Here is an 18877-nt window from a genome sequence, read left to right as displayed (position 1 = left end):
TGGGTTGTTTTGAAATATTCAGGCTTGACGACTGACTTCAAACTCTTGATGCCAAGGGCCAAATTAAATTGTGCTGGCCGTGTCGTGCGTGCCTGCCCATGACAGCTGCATTTCCAGTGCCTGCGACATGAGTGACTATACCAGCAGGGAGGGCCCAAATTAAGGGATGACATTTCACCTGAGAGTCATCTGCTTAGCAGAATGGCCCCAGTTGGAATTTTCTTCATACACTTTATTGCCATCAGTGGATGGGGCTACGGAGGTCCTGTCACAACTCTCTCCCACACATTCATCCTTAGAGAATTTCTATAACATCCGCTGGGGCATTATCTTGAAACAATGACAATAATCCCTAATTCTCGATCTGTAAATTATTCAAATAGCTGCAAAAAATATTCTCTCATAACCATCACAAAAATCCGTTTGCTGAAATGAGAGTTTTCCTCTTCTTTTTTTTTTTTTTTGCGGTACGCGGGCCTCTCCCTGTTGTGGCCTCTCCCGTTGCAGAGCACAGGCTCCGGACACGCAGGCTCAGCGGCCATGGCTCACGGGCCCAGCCACTCCGCGGCATATCGGATCTTCCCGGACCGGGACACGAACCCGCGTCCCCTGCATCGGCAGGCGGACTCTCAACCACTGCGCCACCAGGGAAGGCCCTGTCTCTTTGTAAAAGATAACTTTTGGGCCCAAAGAGCAAAAGATTTGCCCAAGACTTTTACCAAGTACACAGCAGTGCCTGGTGATGGTTACAGGCATGGACTGGGGAGCAGACAGCCTGAGTTAGAATCCCGGTTCTCCCCTCCATAACTATGAACCTTGGGCAAATTAAATCAATGCCATGGGTACCTTTGTTTCTTCATCTAGCACCTAAGTCACAAGATTACTCTAAGGATCAAAATAATTGATACTGGGCTTTCCTGGTTTAAATATTTAAGTATTCTTGAAATGAACACATTAGCAGACCTGGAAAGAGCTGCCAGTTCTCAGGACTTTTAGGATATCAACCCTATACTGGCTTTGTGTTATTCTATGTCACGTGAGAGTAACAACACATCCTTGGCCTGTAGAAAGGACGTGAACATTTACACAAGCACAGAGACTGCTCAATTTTAATTGAGCATATTAAATATTCTAGAAGCCTCAAGAGCGCAAACAAAAGCCATGCCCCTCAGCTCCTTTAAATATGAATACATTTTCATTGGTGCATTAGCTCACACATTGTGATTCTGCCTCTCCCACTGCAGGAAAGCATCGGGCCAAGTAAGCAAGAGTGAGCCACAGAATCAAGTTTCTTATCCATTTCAAGACATAAATATAGACTTGATCGGCCAAAGCCTGTGGGCTACATCTGCAGCGCTGTAGCATTTTTTCCTTCGCGGCTTTTAACTCAGCTGACAGCAACAAGCTTCTGGGTCAGAATCTGTAATTTAAAATCAAGTGGCTCGCGTTACGTACACGGCACGCATAACTATCAATAAGAGTGTTTACGATGACCTTGGGAAGGCCAGCAAATATATTTTGATACCAGCGGGGCTCGGGACGCATCTGTCTTGCCTGTGTCAGTCCGGGCGGCCGGCACTGCGCAGCGGGCGGAGGCGGGCGCCCCCGGCGCTTATGTAACCACAGCGCCCGGGGGCGCGCCCCGCGCTCGCCGCCTCTAATTGGTACCCGGCCGCCGCTTCAAAGTTCAGAGGCTATTGCGACTGCAATGCCCTCGTGGGGAATGTGCCCCGGAGTGTTTTTGCACGCACACGAACCAGACACGTTTCTGAACATCATCAAGGTGAGCCCCGAGAAAACAGAGGATAGGCAGGAGGCCCAATCAGCGGCCGGATGGCCCGCCGAGCCCAGGAGCAGAACTCGGGAGCAGGGCCCGGGGAGAAAGATGGAAGGCGCCGGCGGCTTACAGGGCTTGCCAAAGGGCCGCCAGAGAAGACTGTGCTAGCTTGAGATGAAAAGACAAGCCCCCGTGGCCACTGTCTGTAAGGAAAAGGGAAGTGTGTGGGGCGTGTGTGTGTGTGTGTGTGTGTGTGTGTGGACGCGCGCGCACGCTAGCACAGGCTGCAGTAAAGCGCTGGCATCACCCCTGTATTGCTTGTCCTGACTATCTGGGCGTTCAACAGAAGGAAATAAATTCGCCACCAAAGCTTGGTCCAGGGTATCAACACGTAAGCACTAAAATGCGGTTTTGCTAGTGAGAAACACCTCATGAAGATGCATTTTATTCCTTCTCCCCCAAATGATGTCAGGAGCACAAGGGAAGTCCGCTGTAACCTGTTGTGCCTTTGGAAAACCTGGAGATTGACGGAGCTCATTTTCGACCTGAAGGTAATATAGCGGGCACCTTAGAGAGCTGGCAGCAAGCATCACTAAAGGTCACATTCAGAAGAAGAGAAAAGTGCCTTTGTATTTGTCAATGTCTGTCACAGGTGAAAAAAAAAGATAGTTAATGAGATCTTCCTAGTGGTGAATTCTCAACCTGGCTGACATTGGCAGTGACTTTTTTATTTTTTAATTTTTTTTGTCCTTGCTCCTTATTTTAAATGCAGACGTTGAGATGGCTTTAGGGGCCTCTGTGAAGATGTTGCTGTTGCCTCTGCTGTTTCCTGGGATCATGGTGGAGAGGGGGATGAGGGCATTTCACAGAAACTGATGAACCTAGTTTAGAGCCCTTTTTACCTAATGAATGAAATTCCCATAATTTAACAGATCATTTCTTACTAGGCTTTAAAAAACAAAATCATCACTAAGCCTTGTAGTTTATTCAGACTTCTACCAAAAAAGTAAACATGGACTGATGTCTGCTCTATCTGGCCTTCTTTTTAAGGGACACCCTCAGACAGAAAAAGTAAAATTTCCAAGGCGGGTGGGGGGGCATAGCCACCCAAATTCTAACTCTATCAATTTTTAAAATAGCATCCATTAAATTTTTAAATTAGAAGAGTTACATCTAACTATTGGAGAACATCTCAAAATTGAAGAAAAAAACTACACAATGTAGGTATAATCCCACCACTCAGAGAAACTATTTTTTCTGTGCATATAAGAGCTATTTATTTAATCTCCGTAGGATCATAGCATACATTTTGTGTAGCCAGTTTCTTTTTGCTAGTTAAAATAATTTGAATATTTTATTCACTAATTACTCTTTCACGACATGACTTAAATATATATATGTATGTATATATGAGCACATTGCTTTTTTATGTCAGTAGCTTTTATATCAATATACTAGAATATACTAACATCTTACAAAGGAGTATCCAGTTTTTATGTGTTTTCTTATAGAAGAAAAGTAAACAATGTGACTGGACCCCCAAACCAAAACAAAACCAAACCAACATTACAGAAAGCTTTTTGTTCTCTGCTACAGGAGTTGAAAGAAAGTGTACGAATTTGATTTCTACCAACTGATTTCTGAGTGGGCTGTTTATCTCCCTAAACTCTGAAAGGGTGTGTCTGTGTTTCCCTTTGGAGCAGATTCTACTGTGCAGTGAAAATGCTGTGTACTTGAATTGGCTCCAACCAAACACAGTGTCTCTAAAAAAAAAGGCACTCAGGAAAGGCACACACACTTGCTAAACCAAGCATACCCCAACCTCCTGCCTTTGCCCTCAGATTCTTGGCACAGGTCATTTGGATGCACCCAATGTACCTTTTCTGTCTCAGTGATCCCACCTACCAAGGGAAATACACTTAGACTGCTTCATTATTAAAACATTCTAAAAAAAAACCCCAAGATGGGGAAGTAGGCACTGATATAGACACTTTTTCCCTGGCCAAGTGTTTTGCTGAACTGATGAGTTTTCAATTCTCCTTTTAAGGGCATTGGAGGGCACTTCATATGCTCTGTGCCAATCCAGTTCATGGAAATTAAGACTTAAAAAAAAAAAAATCAGCATCACCTTTGGGGTCTGGATGAATGCCCTCCTAAAACATTTTTTGGCCTGTCTAAAAGTGCAATTTCTAGAATAATCAGATATACAACCCCTTAAAAAGTCCTCCTTAATTTTGTACTTGTGTTTCCTTCTATGTGATGATAAAAGAGAAAGAAAAACGACAACTTACTTTCATGGCAAACTGGATACAAGTCCGTTCGTCAACTTGATAGGAGACACAAAGCATAAACAAACCAAGATAGGCCACTAAGCAGACCTGCAATGGAGAACAGGGAGGAAAGGTTGTTATCAAGGAAAGCCGTGCATTCTAATGACATCAATCTCAGTGTCTTTCACCAGTAACATCCTTGTTATCAAGGTGCTCATTTCATTTGCTTATCTTTATGTGCTATTTTTTCTCAGCTTGTGGAACAGAGTTTTAAAGATAGGAAAATCAATTTATTTCAATTTAGCCAGTATTTATTAAGTCCTTTTGATGTGCCAGGTGCTGTAGAAGGTCCTTCAGCGAATACAATGATGAACAAAATTTCCTCAACCTCAGTAACTGTACGGTCCAGGCCAGGCCACGATAAGCTCACACACTATTCTACGGCAGGGCATTCTGTGTCAAATGCTATTCAGAGAAGTACAAAAAGAAGAAAAAAATAACATTGAATTGGGCAATTAAAAAAGCCTTCTCTAAAGAGGTGGATTTGAAATGGTCCTTGAAAGGGATGATGATAATAATAATGATCACTACCAGTTACTGAATACTTACCTTGTGCTTGGGCTCTTCTAAGGCCTTTTGTATGGATTTCTTCAAGTAATCAGCACAAAACCCTATGAAGTAGGTGCTATTATGATCCTCACATTATAAGTGAGGAAACAGAAGCACAAAGCTAGTAAATGATGGAACCCACCCTCAAACCAGGTAGCTTGGGTGAAACAGTACGAGCGCAGGCGGATGCAGGACTGTGTGTGGAAAGAATAGCAAACGTGTATCTACAGTTGAAATAATAAAATATAGAGCAGAAAATGTAGGTGGAAAGTCTGGGGATGTAGAACTGATTTAGGAAGTAGTGGAGTTCCCTTGAACATTTCTGAGCAGGGGAATGACATGATTCAAGACACGTTTCTGGAAAATGAGCAGTGGTGTTGGGCGGGTTGCCGGCGAGAACACCGAATCTTATTTTACTAATCTAAGCAAGACTAATCTATCAGGTGAGCCAGAGCTCAGAGGGTGGTGGACGAAGTCAGAGAAAGAGGTGAGAGGAAAGGTGTAGTAAAAGTAAAATGTATACATCTTGGCTATTGCATGACCAGTGGGAGGACACTGGAGTGGGAGAAATAGAAAGCCATCTCCAAGTTCTTGAGTGTCAGTGATAGAAAGAGTGGGGGTGGGGGGTGCAACAGACCCAAAGAAGGCTGGCAGGAGGCATGGCAACTTTGAGGGAAAACATACTCAATTTTTAAAACAGTGTTTTAAACCGAAGTGTAGTTAATTTACAATGTTGCGTTAGCTTCAGGTGTACAGCAAAGTGATTCGGTTATTTATGTATATATTTAGGTTCTTTTCCATTATAGATTATTACAAGACATTGAATATAGTTCCCTATGTGATACAATAGGTCCTTGTTGTTTACCTACTTTATATACAGTAGTGTGTATCTGCTAATCCCAAACTCCTAGTTTATCTACCACCCCACCCCCCGCTATCCCCTCTGGTAACCATAAGTTTGTTTTCTATGTCTGTGAGTCTATTTCTGGTTTGTAAATAAGTTCATTTATATCATTTTTAAGAGTCCACATATAAGTGATATCATATGATATTTCGCTTTCTCTGTCTGACTTACTTCACTTAATGTGATAATCTCTAGGTCCATCCATGTTGTTGCAAATGACATTATTTCATTCCGTTTTATGGCTGAATAACGTTCCATTATATATATATATATATATATATATATATATATATATATATATATCCAGAGAAAACACTAATTCGAAAAAATACATGCACCCCAATGTTCATAGCAGCACTATTTACAATGGCCAAGACATGGAAGCAACCTAAGTGTCCAGCGACAGATGAATGGATAAAGAAGATGTGGTATATAAAACCTACTTGATTTGATTTTTTTTAGTGCATTGGAGTTTCTTAAACTGTGATTTAAAGTTTCTAATCAAAGCATACCTATTTACACTCAACTTTGGAAACCTTAAAAGGTTGCTAAGTTCTACTTTAGGATGAAAAACATAAGCAACAGAATTGCATTTTCTGATAAGCACAATATTCCTAGAGACAATGTTGGAAGGGTGGCTGAGAGTCACCCAGCAAGTCATTAGATGGCTGGTTTGGTGATACTCATAACTCCTATCCCCAGGGCCAGCTTTGAACCTCGGACCTGCTAGGGTGGTAGAGCTGTTTATTTACAAAGCCAACACAACATTTTAACGTAGCACCTCTATCCTATTCTCCCCTTGATTACAAAATCAATAAGTGGCTTGTGCCCTCACTGGTTCCCAAGTTGCAGGTTTAGGTTTCCACTGGACTGTGAAAACAAAAGCCAAGCCTTCCTTGAGTACAGGCTGTTTTCAGGGTTTTCCACCATTAGGACAGGCTGATGGTTAAAAGCAGAGATGACATTCCTAGTTCAACAGATACAGCGTGGGCTGGAGAGGGCTGGGTAGAAAACAAAGCAGATAGGACCCACAGAGACAGCTTTTCAGCAGAGCACGGGCAGATGTGGAGGTAATGACACTGAAGTTGTTTGTGTAACCCACAACGTGGCCATATTTCCAAGGCAGGGATGAAGTTCCTTTTCAAAACTCTTTTAAAAATATACCTAAAAAAATATATCTAATTGAGGTATAAGTTTGATAAGGCCTGTAATGGCTTACTATGTATTTTCAAATTAAGAATTTTCAGAGCTAGGGACTTCCCAGTGGTAAAGAATCCACCTTCCAATTCAGGGGATGTGGGTTCGATCCCTGGTCAGGGAACTAAGATCCCACGTGCTGCAGGGCAACTAAGCCTGCACACCACAACTACTGAGCTTGCGCGCCTCAACGAGAGAGCCCACGTGCCACAAACTACAGAGCCCACACACTCTGGAACCCACGAGCCACAACTAGAGAGAGAAAACCTGCCCGCCACAACTAGAGAGAAGCCTGCACACCACAACAGAGTCCACGCCGCAACGAAAAGATCCCACGTGTCTCAACGAAGACCCCTCGAGCTGCAACTAAGACCCGAAGCAGCCAAAAATATAAAGAAAATAAATAAGTAAAATTTTTAAAATGCTTTAAAAAAAAGAATTTGAAGAACTAAAACAATGGAAGAAAGACCTTTTCTTTTTTGTTTATTGGCAAGAAACCCAATGGAAGCTTCTAAACTTGCTTGTGGGGATGGTTAGATCCCTAAGTACGTGCCTGGGCTCACTTATTAGCATCTGTCTGCAGGTGCACAGGGTCAGGCTCTCTCCTACATAACTGTCTTTGTCCCTAGAGGCTATTGTGAAGTTGGCAATTGCCAAAACTCTCCCCTTTGTCTTCATGAGAGACACATTCCAACAATCAAGCCTAAATGACCAGTATCTTAAAAATCTGACTCTGCCTTCCTTGAACAAATTTTTCTACTTCAGTAGTGTCTACTTCTGTGAAGCCTTAATTTAGCCTGGCTTCCAGCAAGAAGTTGCACAAGAACATATAACCTCACTCTAGAGTATTTCACTTAGTCAGTCGACAGAACTCTTTTTGAGGCCAGACTCTTTTAACAGCTCCAGGAACTGAGCACTGAAAAACCAGTCTCAGCCTTCAAGGAGCTCTCAGTTCAGTGGGAAAGAGAGGAGAGTGAAGTTACAGTACCATGTAAATTTTAGGACCGTATCTGCTGTAATACACTGAAGGTGTAATTAACCTGAAGGCAACTTGAAGAAACTTCCTGGAGGAAGATGGATTTTGAAAGGTAAGCAGAAATTAAGCAGAAGGATGTTAGGAAGAGTAGAGTAAGTACTAGTGGGTACAAAAGCATGGAGAAATGCAGAGTAAACATTGAGGTCTCCCAGAGCTCTGGTGCAGAGGATGGGAGAAGAAAAAGCCAAAGATGAGCTTGTAGAGATGGGCAGGAAGTAGGTCACAAGGATCTTTTATTTCAATCTAGGACATTTGAGGCAAGGGAATCATGTGATCAACGTTGCCTTTTAGAATGGTCTTTCCGGCTGTGAAGAATGGATTGGGAAGGGAAGACCAGCTGGGAGGCTGTTCTCCATCTATGGAGAAATGATGAGTGCCTGAGCTCAGGTAGCAGTAGGGACCGAGAGTAGGTGTGTTTGAGTGATGTTAAGGAAGCAGAATCCAAGGCTCTAAGAACTGATTAGGTGTGAGGGTTGAAGGAGAGGGAGGATTAAGCAAGGTGCTCAGCTACCTGACTTGAGCTGCCAGGTGGATGGAGTTCACGTTTAGTAAGGCACAAGATACAAGAGGAAGAGCAGAATGGGAATGGAAACCGATAATGCCCACCTGAACTGAAATCTCAGACACGTGGGCCTAGAACTCATGAAAGGGATCTTAGCTGAATATAAGCCCTTAAAGCAATGGAAACCATCAGAAATGCTGGGTCACCCAGAAACAGTCTAGGCAAAACAAAAAAAGGCCAAGGAAGTTACCCAGTTATGAAGAACCATTGAATAGTTTGAGCAGAAAGCATCTCACATAAACTTCATATAACTTTGGTTGTACATCATGACATGTCTAAATACTATGAAACTGATCATCCTTCTGGATTTTTGAAAGTTTCACTTCTAGGTCCTAGTGTAGGATATTTGCTATAAATCCTGGATCAATCCAACATATTTTATTTTATTTTAATATTTATTATTTATTTATTTGGTTGCGCCGGGTCTTAGTTTTGGCAGGTGGGCTCCTTCGTTGTGGCTTGCAAACTCTTAGTTGCGGCATGCATGTGGGATCTAGTTCCCTGACCAGGGATCAAACCGGGCCCCCTGCACTGGGAGCAAGGAGTCTTAACCACTGCGCTACCAGGGAAGTCCCAATCCAACATCTTTTAATTTCTTGGCCTTCTGATAGGGCTCAATCGGCTCTGGGAGGGGGTGGGGAGTTCATTTTCTTACCTACAGATTTGCATATTAGAACAATACCTCTTTATCAGAGGGTTTATTGGAGTTTAGAATGCAAGCACTTTATAGAAGAGTAGTATTTATTGAACACTTAAAACTGAAGGCTTATCATCAAAAAATCTAGAAACAATAAATGCTGGAGAGGGTGTGGAGAAAAGGGAACCCTCTTGCGCTGTTGGTGGGAATGTAAATTGTTACAGCCACTATGGAGAACAGTGTGGAGGTTCCTTAAAAAACTAAAAATAGAACTACCATACGACCCAGCAATCCCACTACTGGCCATATACCCTGAGAAAACCATAATTCAAAAAGAGTCATGTACCAAAGTGTCCATTGCAGCTCTATTTACAATAGCCAGGACATGGAAGCAACCTAAGTGTCCACCATAGGATGAATGGATAAAGAAGATGTGGCACATATATACAATGGAATATTACTCAGCCATAAAAAGAAATGAAATTGAGATATTTGTGGTGAGGTGGATGGACCTAGAGTCTGTCACACAGAGTGAAGTAAGTCAGAAAGAGAAAACAAATACCATAGGCTAACACATATATATGGAATCTAAGAAAAAAAAAAAAAAGGTCATGAAGAACCTAGGGGTAAGACAGGAATGAAGGCACAGACCTACTAGAGAATGGACTTGAGGATATGGGGAGGGGGAAGGGTAAGCTGGGACAAAGTGAGAGAGTGGCATGGACATATATATACTACCAAACGTAAGATAGATAGCTAGTGGGAAGCAGCCACATAGCACAAGGAGATCAGCTCAGTGCTTTGTGGCCACCTAGAGGGGTGGGATAGGGAGGGTGGGAGGGAGACGCAAGAGGGAGGAGGTATGGGGATATATGTATACGTATAACTGATTCACTTTGTTATAAAGCAGAAACTAACACACCATTGTAAGGCAATTATACTCCAATAAAGATGTTAAAAAAAATCCAAAAACTGAAGGCTTTATGGCCACGGGGAGGAAACCAGATTTCTCATGCCAGACTAAGGGTCTTGTTTTCTGAGTGGGCAGGACGTGGGCGCACCAGGAAGACAGGGTGCTCTGGCTTCCCAGGGCGGGGAAGGAGGAGCTCTTGTTAATGAGTGGTGATACTCGCCAGGCCTCTCTGGAACAACATTCTTGGATTCTGGGCCAGGGCTTCCATTGGATATGGTGAGGTGAGACCCATGGAAGAGGAAAAAGGCAGTTACATAAGATTTTCAAGAAGGCACCCATTGGACCAGGGGCAGACAGGTGGTATCACTGAACACAAAACCAGACAAGACCTGGGTGGCACTGGGGAAACTAGTGCTGAAAGGGCAGCTAGCCCTGAAGAGCTTGTGAAGATTTAGTTCATGTACAGATGGATAATTATGTTGATAAGAAAAGCTTGAAAGGATTTTTTTAGTGAAAAAAAATCCCATAATTTTAAACCTGTTTTTGGATGCATGTTTCTGCAATCTGTTTAGCAAGAAGAGAAAACCTAAGTCGCAAACTCCACATTCTGTCTAAAGATGTTCTTTGACTGCTCAGAGTGAAGACTGCATTCTCTCTTGAGAGTTAGAAAGTTAAGCAGAGTTGAAATGTTCTCTGAATGTTAAATCCATTTCTAGATGTACGAGTCCTGAGTCTTGTCACACTTTGTGTTATTCCTGCAGTGGTACCTTTTGAGGATTGGCTTATTATGAATAAAAAGTGAATGGTGGATGGACCCGGGTCTTGGAGATTTACCTACATGTCATTTTTTTTTTCCTTTTCATTTTGGCATAGCTAGAAGGTATCACCCTAAAACATTTTGTGAGAATGCGAATTATTGGTATTTACTTCGCTCCATGTCATATTTACATTCTGGTCTTGTGACATTCACACAACCTCCAATTTATTTGTTTTCTTCCTTTTGTTGTTGACAGAGCTGCTTGACAGGGCTATCTGGAGAATACAACCTCCTCTGTCAAATGTCTTTCAAGGTTTCTCTCCTCCTTCCATCCCCCCCTTTCGTTTGTGTCCCTGAAATGTGACTCTATTTCTGTTAGTTAATCAATGTTCACCTGTGTATTTAAAGCACTTTATTTCAGTCAATATAGTAACAAGATGAACTCTCCTCTCATATTTGCACAGCCAATTGAACAACAAGAGATGTAGCAGAACTGTACATATTTCTCTGGATATTTCTTAAGAGAATTTCTATGGGTTTTCACCTATTTAATAGAATTTAAGGTAGAGTATTAGAAATAATTTTCAACAAATGATAGATATATTGCAATATGTCAAATGAATGCAGTCTCACTCAGGAGAATTGCTTATTAATACATAGTTTATCAGAGATTTACATAATATACAAAAGAATATTTCATGAGAATCTATTAAAGGATGTTTATTGGATCAAGATTTCAGAAGGATGGGATAGAATATTTTAGCATAACTCAAGCATTTTTACTAGATTCTCATTGCCACTGCCTCTGGCAAGACAATGTCTAAGCTAGTGGTTCAGAGTTACTTGGAGGGCTTGGTGAAATCTCCCTTATCTCCAGAATTTCTGATCCAATAGGTCTGGCGTGGAGACCGAGAATTTGCATTTCTAATAAATAAGGCCACACTTTGAGAACCACTAGTCTAAGCTAAAAACATAGTCTTCTGGAGAGGCGGAAGGTGGCGGAAGAGTAAGACACGGAGATCACCCTCCTCCCCAGAGATACATCAGAAATACATCTACACGTGGAACAACTCCTACAGAACACCTACTGAATGCTGGCAGAAGAACTCAGACCTCCCAAAAGGCAAGAAACTCCCCACGTACCTCGGTAGGGCAAAAGAAAAAAGAATAAAGAGAAACAAAAGAATAGGGACGGGACCTGCACCAGTGGGAGGGAGCTGTGAAGGAGGAAAGGTTTCCACATACTAGAAGCCCCTTCTCGGGCGAAGACTGCGGGTGGCAGAGGGGAGAAGCTTCGGAGCCACGGAGAGCATAGCAACAGGGGTGCGGAGGGCAAAGCGGAGAGATTCCCGCACAGAGGATCGGTACCGACCAGCACTCACCAACCCAAGAGGCTTGTCTGCTCACCCGCCGGGGCGGGCAGGGGCTGGGAGCTGAGGCTCGGGCTTCAGTTGGAGCACAGGGAGAGGACTAGCAGCGTGAACACAGCATGAAGGGGTTATTGCACCACGCCTAGCCGGGAGGGAGTCCGGGGAAAAGTCTGGACCTGCCAAAGAGGCAAGAGACTTTTTCTTCCCTCTTTGTTTCCTGGTACGCGAGGAGAGGTGATTAAGAGCGCTGCTTAACGGAGCTCCAGAGATGGGCGCGAGCCGCGGCCAACAGCGCGGACCCCAGAGATGGGCAGGAGACGCTAAGGCTGCTGCCGCCGCCACCAAGAAGCCTGTGTGCGAGCACAGGTTACTCTCCACACCTCCCCTCCCGGGAGCCTGTGCAGCCCGCCACTGCCAGGGTCCCGGGATCCAGGGACAACTTCCCTGGGAGAACGCACGGCGGGCCTCAGGCTGGTGCAACGTCACGCCGAGAGGCCGCCGCAGGCTCGCCCCTCATCTGTGCCCCTCCCTCCCCCTGGCCTTAGTGAGCCAGAGCCCCCGAATCAGCGGCTCCTTTAACCCCATCCTGTCTGAGCGAAGAACAGACACCCTCCAGCGACCTACACGCAGAGGCGGGGCCAAATCCAAAGCTGAACCCCGGGAGCTGTGCGAACAAAGAAGAGAAAGGGAAATCTCTCCCAGCAGCCTCAGGAGCAGCGGACTAAATCTCCACAATCAACTTGATGTACCCTGCATCTGTGGAATACATGAATACACAACGAATCATCCTAAATTGAGGAGGTGGACTCCGAGAGCAAGATTTATTATTTTTTTCCACTTTTCCTCTTTTTGTGTGTGTGTATGTGTATGCTTCTGTGAGAGATTTTGTCTGTATAGCTTTGCTTTCACCATTTGTCCTAGGGTTCTATCCATCCGTTTTTTCTTTTTTTTTTTAACTTAAAAATTTTTTTTTCTTAATAATTATTTTTTTATTTTAATAACTTTATTTTATTTTACCTTATTTTATTTTCTTTTATCCTCTTTCTTTCTTTCCTTCTTTCTTTCTTTCTTTCTTTCTCTTTTTCTCACTTTTATTCTGAGCTGTGGGGATGAAATGTTCTTGGTGCTGCAGCCAGGAGTCAGTGCTGTGCCTCTGAGGTGGGAGAGCCAACTTCAGGACACTGGTCCACAAGAGACCTCCCAGCTCCACATAATATCAAAGAGCGAAAATGTCCCAGAGATCTCCATCTCAACACCAGCACCCAGCTTCACTCAACGACCAGCAAGCTACAGTGTTGGACACCCTATGCCAAACAACTAGCAAGACAGGAACACAACCCCACCCATTAGCAGAGAGGCTGCCTAAAATCATAATAAGTCCACAGACACCCCAAAACACACCACCAGACATGGACCTGCCCACCAGAAAGACAAGATCCAGCCTCATCCACCAGAACATAGGCACCAGTCCCCTCCACCAGGACGCCTACACAACCTACTGAAGCAACTTTAGCCACTGGGGACAGACACCAAAAACAAAGGGAACTACAAACCTGCAGCCTGCAAAAAGGAGACCCCAAACACAGTAAGAAAAGCAAAATGAGAAGACAGAAAAACACACAGCAGATGAAGGAGCAAGATAAAAACCCACCAGACCTAACAAATGAAGAGGAAGTAGGCAGTCTACCTGAAAAAGAATTCAGAATAATGATAGTAAAGATGATCCAAAATCTTGGAAATAGAATAGACAAAATGAAAGAAATATTTAACAAGGACTTAGAAGAACTAAAGATGAAACAAGCAATGATGAACAACACAATAAATGAAATTAAACATACTCTAGAAGGGATCAATAGCAGAATAACTGAGGCAGAAGAATGGATAAGTGACCTGGAAGATAAAATAGTGGAAATAACTACTGCAAAGCAGAATAAAGAAAAAAGAATGAAAAGAACTGAGGACAGTCTCGGAGACCTCTGGGACAACATTAAATGCACCAACATTTGAATTATAGGGGTTGCAGAAGAAGAAGAGAAAAAGAAAGGGACTGCGAAAATATTTGAAGAGATTATAGTTGAAAACTTCCCTAATATGGGAAAGGAAATAGTTAATCAAGTCCAGGAAGCACAGAGAGTCCCATACAGGATAAATCTAAGGAGAAACATGCCAAGAAACATATTAATCAAACTGTCAAAAATTAAATACAAAGAAAAAGTATTAAAAGCAGCAAGGGAAAAACAACAAATAACACACAAGGGAATTCCCATAAGTTTAACAGCTGATCTTTCAGCAGAAACTCTGCAAGCCAGAAGGGACTGACAGGACATATTTAAAGTGATGAAGGAGAAAAACCTACAACCAAGATTACTCTACTCAGCAAGGATCTCATTCAGATTTGATGGAGAAATTTAAACCTTTACAGACAAGCAAAAGCTGAGAGAGTTCAGCACCACCAAACCAGCTTTACAACAAATGCTAAAGGATCTTCTCTAGGCAAGAAACACAAGAGAAGGAAAAGACCTATAATAACAAAGCCAAAACAATTAAGAAAATGGGAATAGGAACATACATATTGATAATTACCTTAAATGTAAATGGATTAAATGCTCCCACCAAAAGACACAGACTGGCTGAATGGATACAAAAACAAGACCCATATATATGCTGTCTAGGAGAGACCCACTTCAGACCTAGAGACACATACGGACTGAAAGTGAGGGGATGGAAAAAGATATTCCATGCAAATGGAAACCAAAAGAAAGCTGGAGTAGCAATTCTCATATCAGACAAAAAAGACTTTAAAATAAAGACTATTAGAAGAGACAAAGAAGGACACTACATAATGATCAAGGGATCGATCCAAGAAGAAGATGTAAAAATTGTAAATATTTATGCACCTAACATAGGAGCACCTCAATACATAAGGCAAATACCAACAGCCATAAAAGGGGAAATCAACAGTAACACATTCACAGTAGGGGACTTTAACACCCCACTTTCACCAATGGACAGATCATCCAAAATGAAAATAAATAAGGAAATACAAGCTTTAAAGGATACATTAAACAAGATGTACTTAATTGATATTTATAGGACATTCCATCCAAAAACAACAGAATACACATTTTTCTCAAGTGCTCATGGAACATTCTCCAGGATAGATCATATCTTGGGTCACAAATCAAGCCTTGGTAAATTTAAGAAAATTGAAATTGTATCAAGTATCTTTACCGTCCACAATGCTATGAGACTAGATATCAATTACAGGAAAAGATCTGTAAAAAATAAAAACACATGGAGGCTAAACAATACACTACTTAATAACGAAGTGATCACTGAAGAAATCAAAGAGGAAATCAAAAAATACCTAGAAACAAATGACAATGGAGACATGAAGACCCAAAACCTATGGGATGCAGGAAAAGCAGTTCTAAGAGTGAAGTTTATAGCAATACAGTCCTACCTTAAGAAACAGTAAACATCTCGAATAAACAACCAAGCCTCGCACCTAAAGCAATTAGAGAAAGAAGAACAAAAAAACCCCAAAGTTAGCAGAAGGAAAGAAATCATAAAGATCAGATCAGAAATAAATAAAAAAGAAATGAAGGAAATGATAGCAAAGATCAATAAAACTAAAAGCTGGTTCTTTGAGAAGATAAACAAAATTGATAAACCATTAGCCAGACTCATCAAGAAAAAAAGGGAGACGACTCAAATCAATAGAATTAGAAATGAAGAAGGAGAAGTAACAACTGACACTGCAGAAATACAAAAGACAATGAGAGATTACTACAAGCAACTCTATGCCAATAAAATGGACAACCTGGAAGAAATGGACAAATTCTTAGAAATGCACAACCTGCCAAGACTGAATCAGGAAGAAATAGAAAATATGAACAGACCAATCACAAGCACTGAAATTGAAACTGTGATTAAAACTCTTCCAACAAACAAAAGCCCAGGACCAGATGGCTTCACAGGTGAATTCTATCAAACATTTAGAGAAGAGCTAACACTTATCCTTTTCAAACTTTTCCAAAATATAGCAGAGGGAGGAACACTCCAAAACTCATTCTATGAGACCACCATCACCCTGGTACCAAAACCAGACAAGGATGTCACAAAGAAAGAAAACTACAGGCCAATATCACTAATGAACATAGATGCAAAAATCCTCAACAAAATACTAGCAAACGGAATCCAACAGCACATTAAAAGGATCATACACCATGATCAAGTGGGGTTTATTCCAGGAATGCAAGGATTCTTCAATATACACAGATTAACCAATGTGATACACCATATTAACAAAATGAAGGAGAAAAACAATTTGGTCATCTCAATAGATGCAGAGAAAGCTTTCGACAAAATTCAACACCCATTTATGATAAGAACCCTCCAGAAAGTAGGCATAGAGGGAACATTCCTCAACATAATAAAGGCCATATATGACAAACCCACAGCCAACATCGTCCTCAATGGTGAAAAACTGAAAGCATTTCCACTAAGATCAGGAACAAGACAAGGTTGCCCACTCTCACTAGTATTATTCAACATACTTTTGGAAGTTTTCGCCACAGCAATCAGAGAAGAAAAGGAAATACCAATTGGAAAAGAAGAAGTAGAGCTGTCACTGTTTGCAGATGACATGATACTATACATAGATAACCCTAAAGATGCTACCAGAAAACTACTAGAGCTAATCAATGAATTTAGTAAAGTAGCAGGATACAAAATTAATGCACAGAAATCTCTGGCATTCCTATACACTAATGATGAAAAATCTGAAAGTGAAATCAAGAAAACACTCCCATTTACCATTGCAAGAGAAAGAATAAACTATCTAGGAAGAAACCTACCTAAGGAGACAAAAGACCTGTATGCAGAAAATTATAAGACACTGATGAAAGAAATTAAAAATGATACAAATAGATGGTGAGATATACCATGTTCTTGCATTGGAAGAATCAACATTGTGAAAATGACTCTACTACCCAAAGCAATCTACAGATTCAGTGCAATCCCTATCAAACTACCACTGGCATTTTTCACAGAACTAGAACAAAAAATTTCACAATTTGTATGGAAACACAAAAGACCCCGAAGAGCCACAGCAGTCTTGAGAACGAAAAACGGAGCTGGAGGAATCAGGCTCCCTGACTTCAGACTATACTACAAAGCTACATTAATCAAGACAGTATGGTACTGGCACAAAAACAGAAATATATATCAATAGAACAGGATAGAAAGCCCAGAGATAAACCCACACACATATGGTCACCTTATCTTTGATAAAGGAGGCAGGAATGTACAGTGGAGAAAGGACAGCCTCTTCAATAAGTGGTGCTGGGTAAACTGGACAGGTACATGTAAAAGTATGAGATTAGATCACTCCCTAACACCATACACAAAAATAAGCTCAAAATGGACTAAAGACCTAAATGTAAGGCCAGAAACTATCAAACTCTTAGAGGAAAACATAGGCAGAACATTCTATGACATAAATCACAGCAAGATCCTTTTGACCCACCCCCTAAAGAAATGGAAATAAAAACAAAAATAAACAAATGGGACCTAATGACACTTAAAAGCTTTTCTACAGCAAAGGAAACCATAAACAAGACAAAACGACAACCCTCAGAATGGGAGAAAATATTTGCAAATGAAGCAACTGACAAAGGATTAATCTCCAAAATTTACAAGCAGCTCATGCAGCTCAATAACAAAAAAACAAACAACCCAATCCAAAAATGGGCAGAAGACCTAAATAGACATTTCTCCAAAGAAGATATACAGACTGCCAACAAACACATGAAAGAATGCTCAACATTATTAATTATTAGAGAAATGCAAATCAAAACTACAATGAGATATCATCTCACACCAGTCAGAATGGCCATCATCAAAAAATCTAGAAATAATAAATGCTGGAGAGGGTGTGGAGAAAAGCGAACACTCTTGCACTGCTCGTGGGAATGTGAATTGGTACAGCCACTATGGAGAACAGTATGGAGGTTCCTTAAAAAACTACAAATAGAACTACCATATGACCCAGCAATCCCACTACTGGGCATATACCCTGAGAAAACCATAATTCAAAAAGAGTCATGTACCAAAGTGTTCATTGCAGCTCTATTTACAATAGCCAGGACATGGAAGCAACCTAAGTGTCCATCATCGGATGAATGGATAAAGAAGATATGGCACATATATACAATGGAATATTACTCAGCCACAAAAAGAAATGAAATTGAGCTATCTGTAATGAGGTAGATGGACCTAGAGTCTGTCATGCAGAGTGAAGTAAGTCTGAAAGAGAAAAACAAATACCGTAGGCTAACACATATATATGGAATTTAAGAAAAAAAAATGTCATGAAGAACCTAGGGGTAAGACAGGAATGAAGGCACAGACCTACTAGAGAATGGACTTGAGGATATGTGGAGGGGGAAGGGTAAGCTGTGACAAAGTGAGAGAGTGGCATGGACCTATATACACTACCAAACGTAAAATAGATAGCTAGTGGGAAGCAGCCGCATAGCACGAGATCAGCTCGGTGCTTTGTGACCTCCTGGAGGGGTGGGATATGGAGGGTGGGAGGGAGGGAGACGCAATAGGGAAGAGATATGGGAACATATGTATATGTATAACTGATTCACTTTGTTATAAAGCAGAAGCTAACACACCATTGTAAAGCAATTATACTCCAATAAAGATGTAACAAAAAGAAGAAGATAAAAAAATATAAATAAATAAATAAAAACATAGTCTTCTAAATGCTGACGCCTAGTATGGGTTTTATCTGAATGGTTAGGAGTTAGGAGTTTTACACTGACTAGTGGAGT

The 18877-nt window shown here is 41.5% G+C and overlaps 1 protein-coding gene across 2 annotated transcripts in view; it reads right to left on the bottom strand.

The window, feature by feature from the left end:
- SSPN (sarcospan) overlaps nucleotides 1-18877 on the bottom strand; it is a 133623-nt gene that overhangs the window by 5265 nt on the left and 109481 nt on the right. For both annotated transcript variants that reach the window (XM_029204991.1, XM_029204990.1), the window contains exon 2: nucleotides 4069-4155. In XM_029204991.1, the coding sequence (XP_029060824.1) occupies nucleotides 4069-4125 (57 nt within the window). In that variant the 5' untranslated portion in view covers nucleotides 4126-4155. The remainder of the gene's footprint in view (nucleotides 1-4068; nucleotides 4156-18877) is intronic.

Source organism: Monodon monoceros, unplaced genomic scaffold, assembly GCF_005190385.1.
Source record: "Monodon monoceros isolate NGI ecotype Baffin Bay Population unplaced genomic scaffold, NGI_Narwhal_1 Super_Scaffold_6, whole genome shotgun sequence".
Taxonomy (NCBI): Eukaryota; Metazoa; Chordata; class Mammalia; order Artiodactyla; family Monodontidae; genus Monodon; species Monodon monoceros.
The sequence above is the reverse complement of the archived record's forward strand: the minus strand, read 5'-3'. Positions and strand labels throughout refer to the sequence as shown.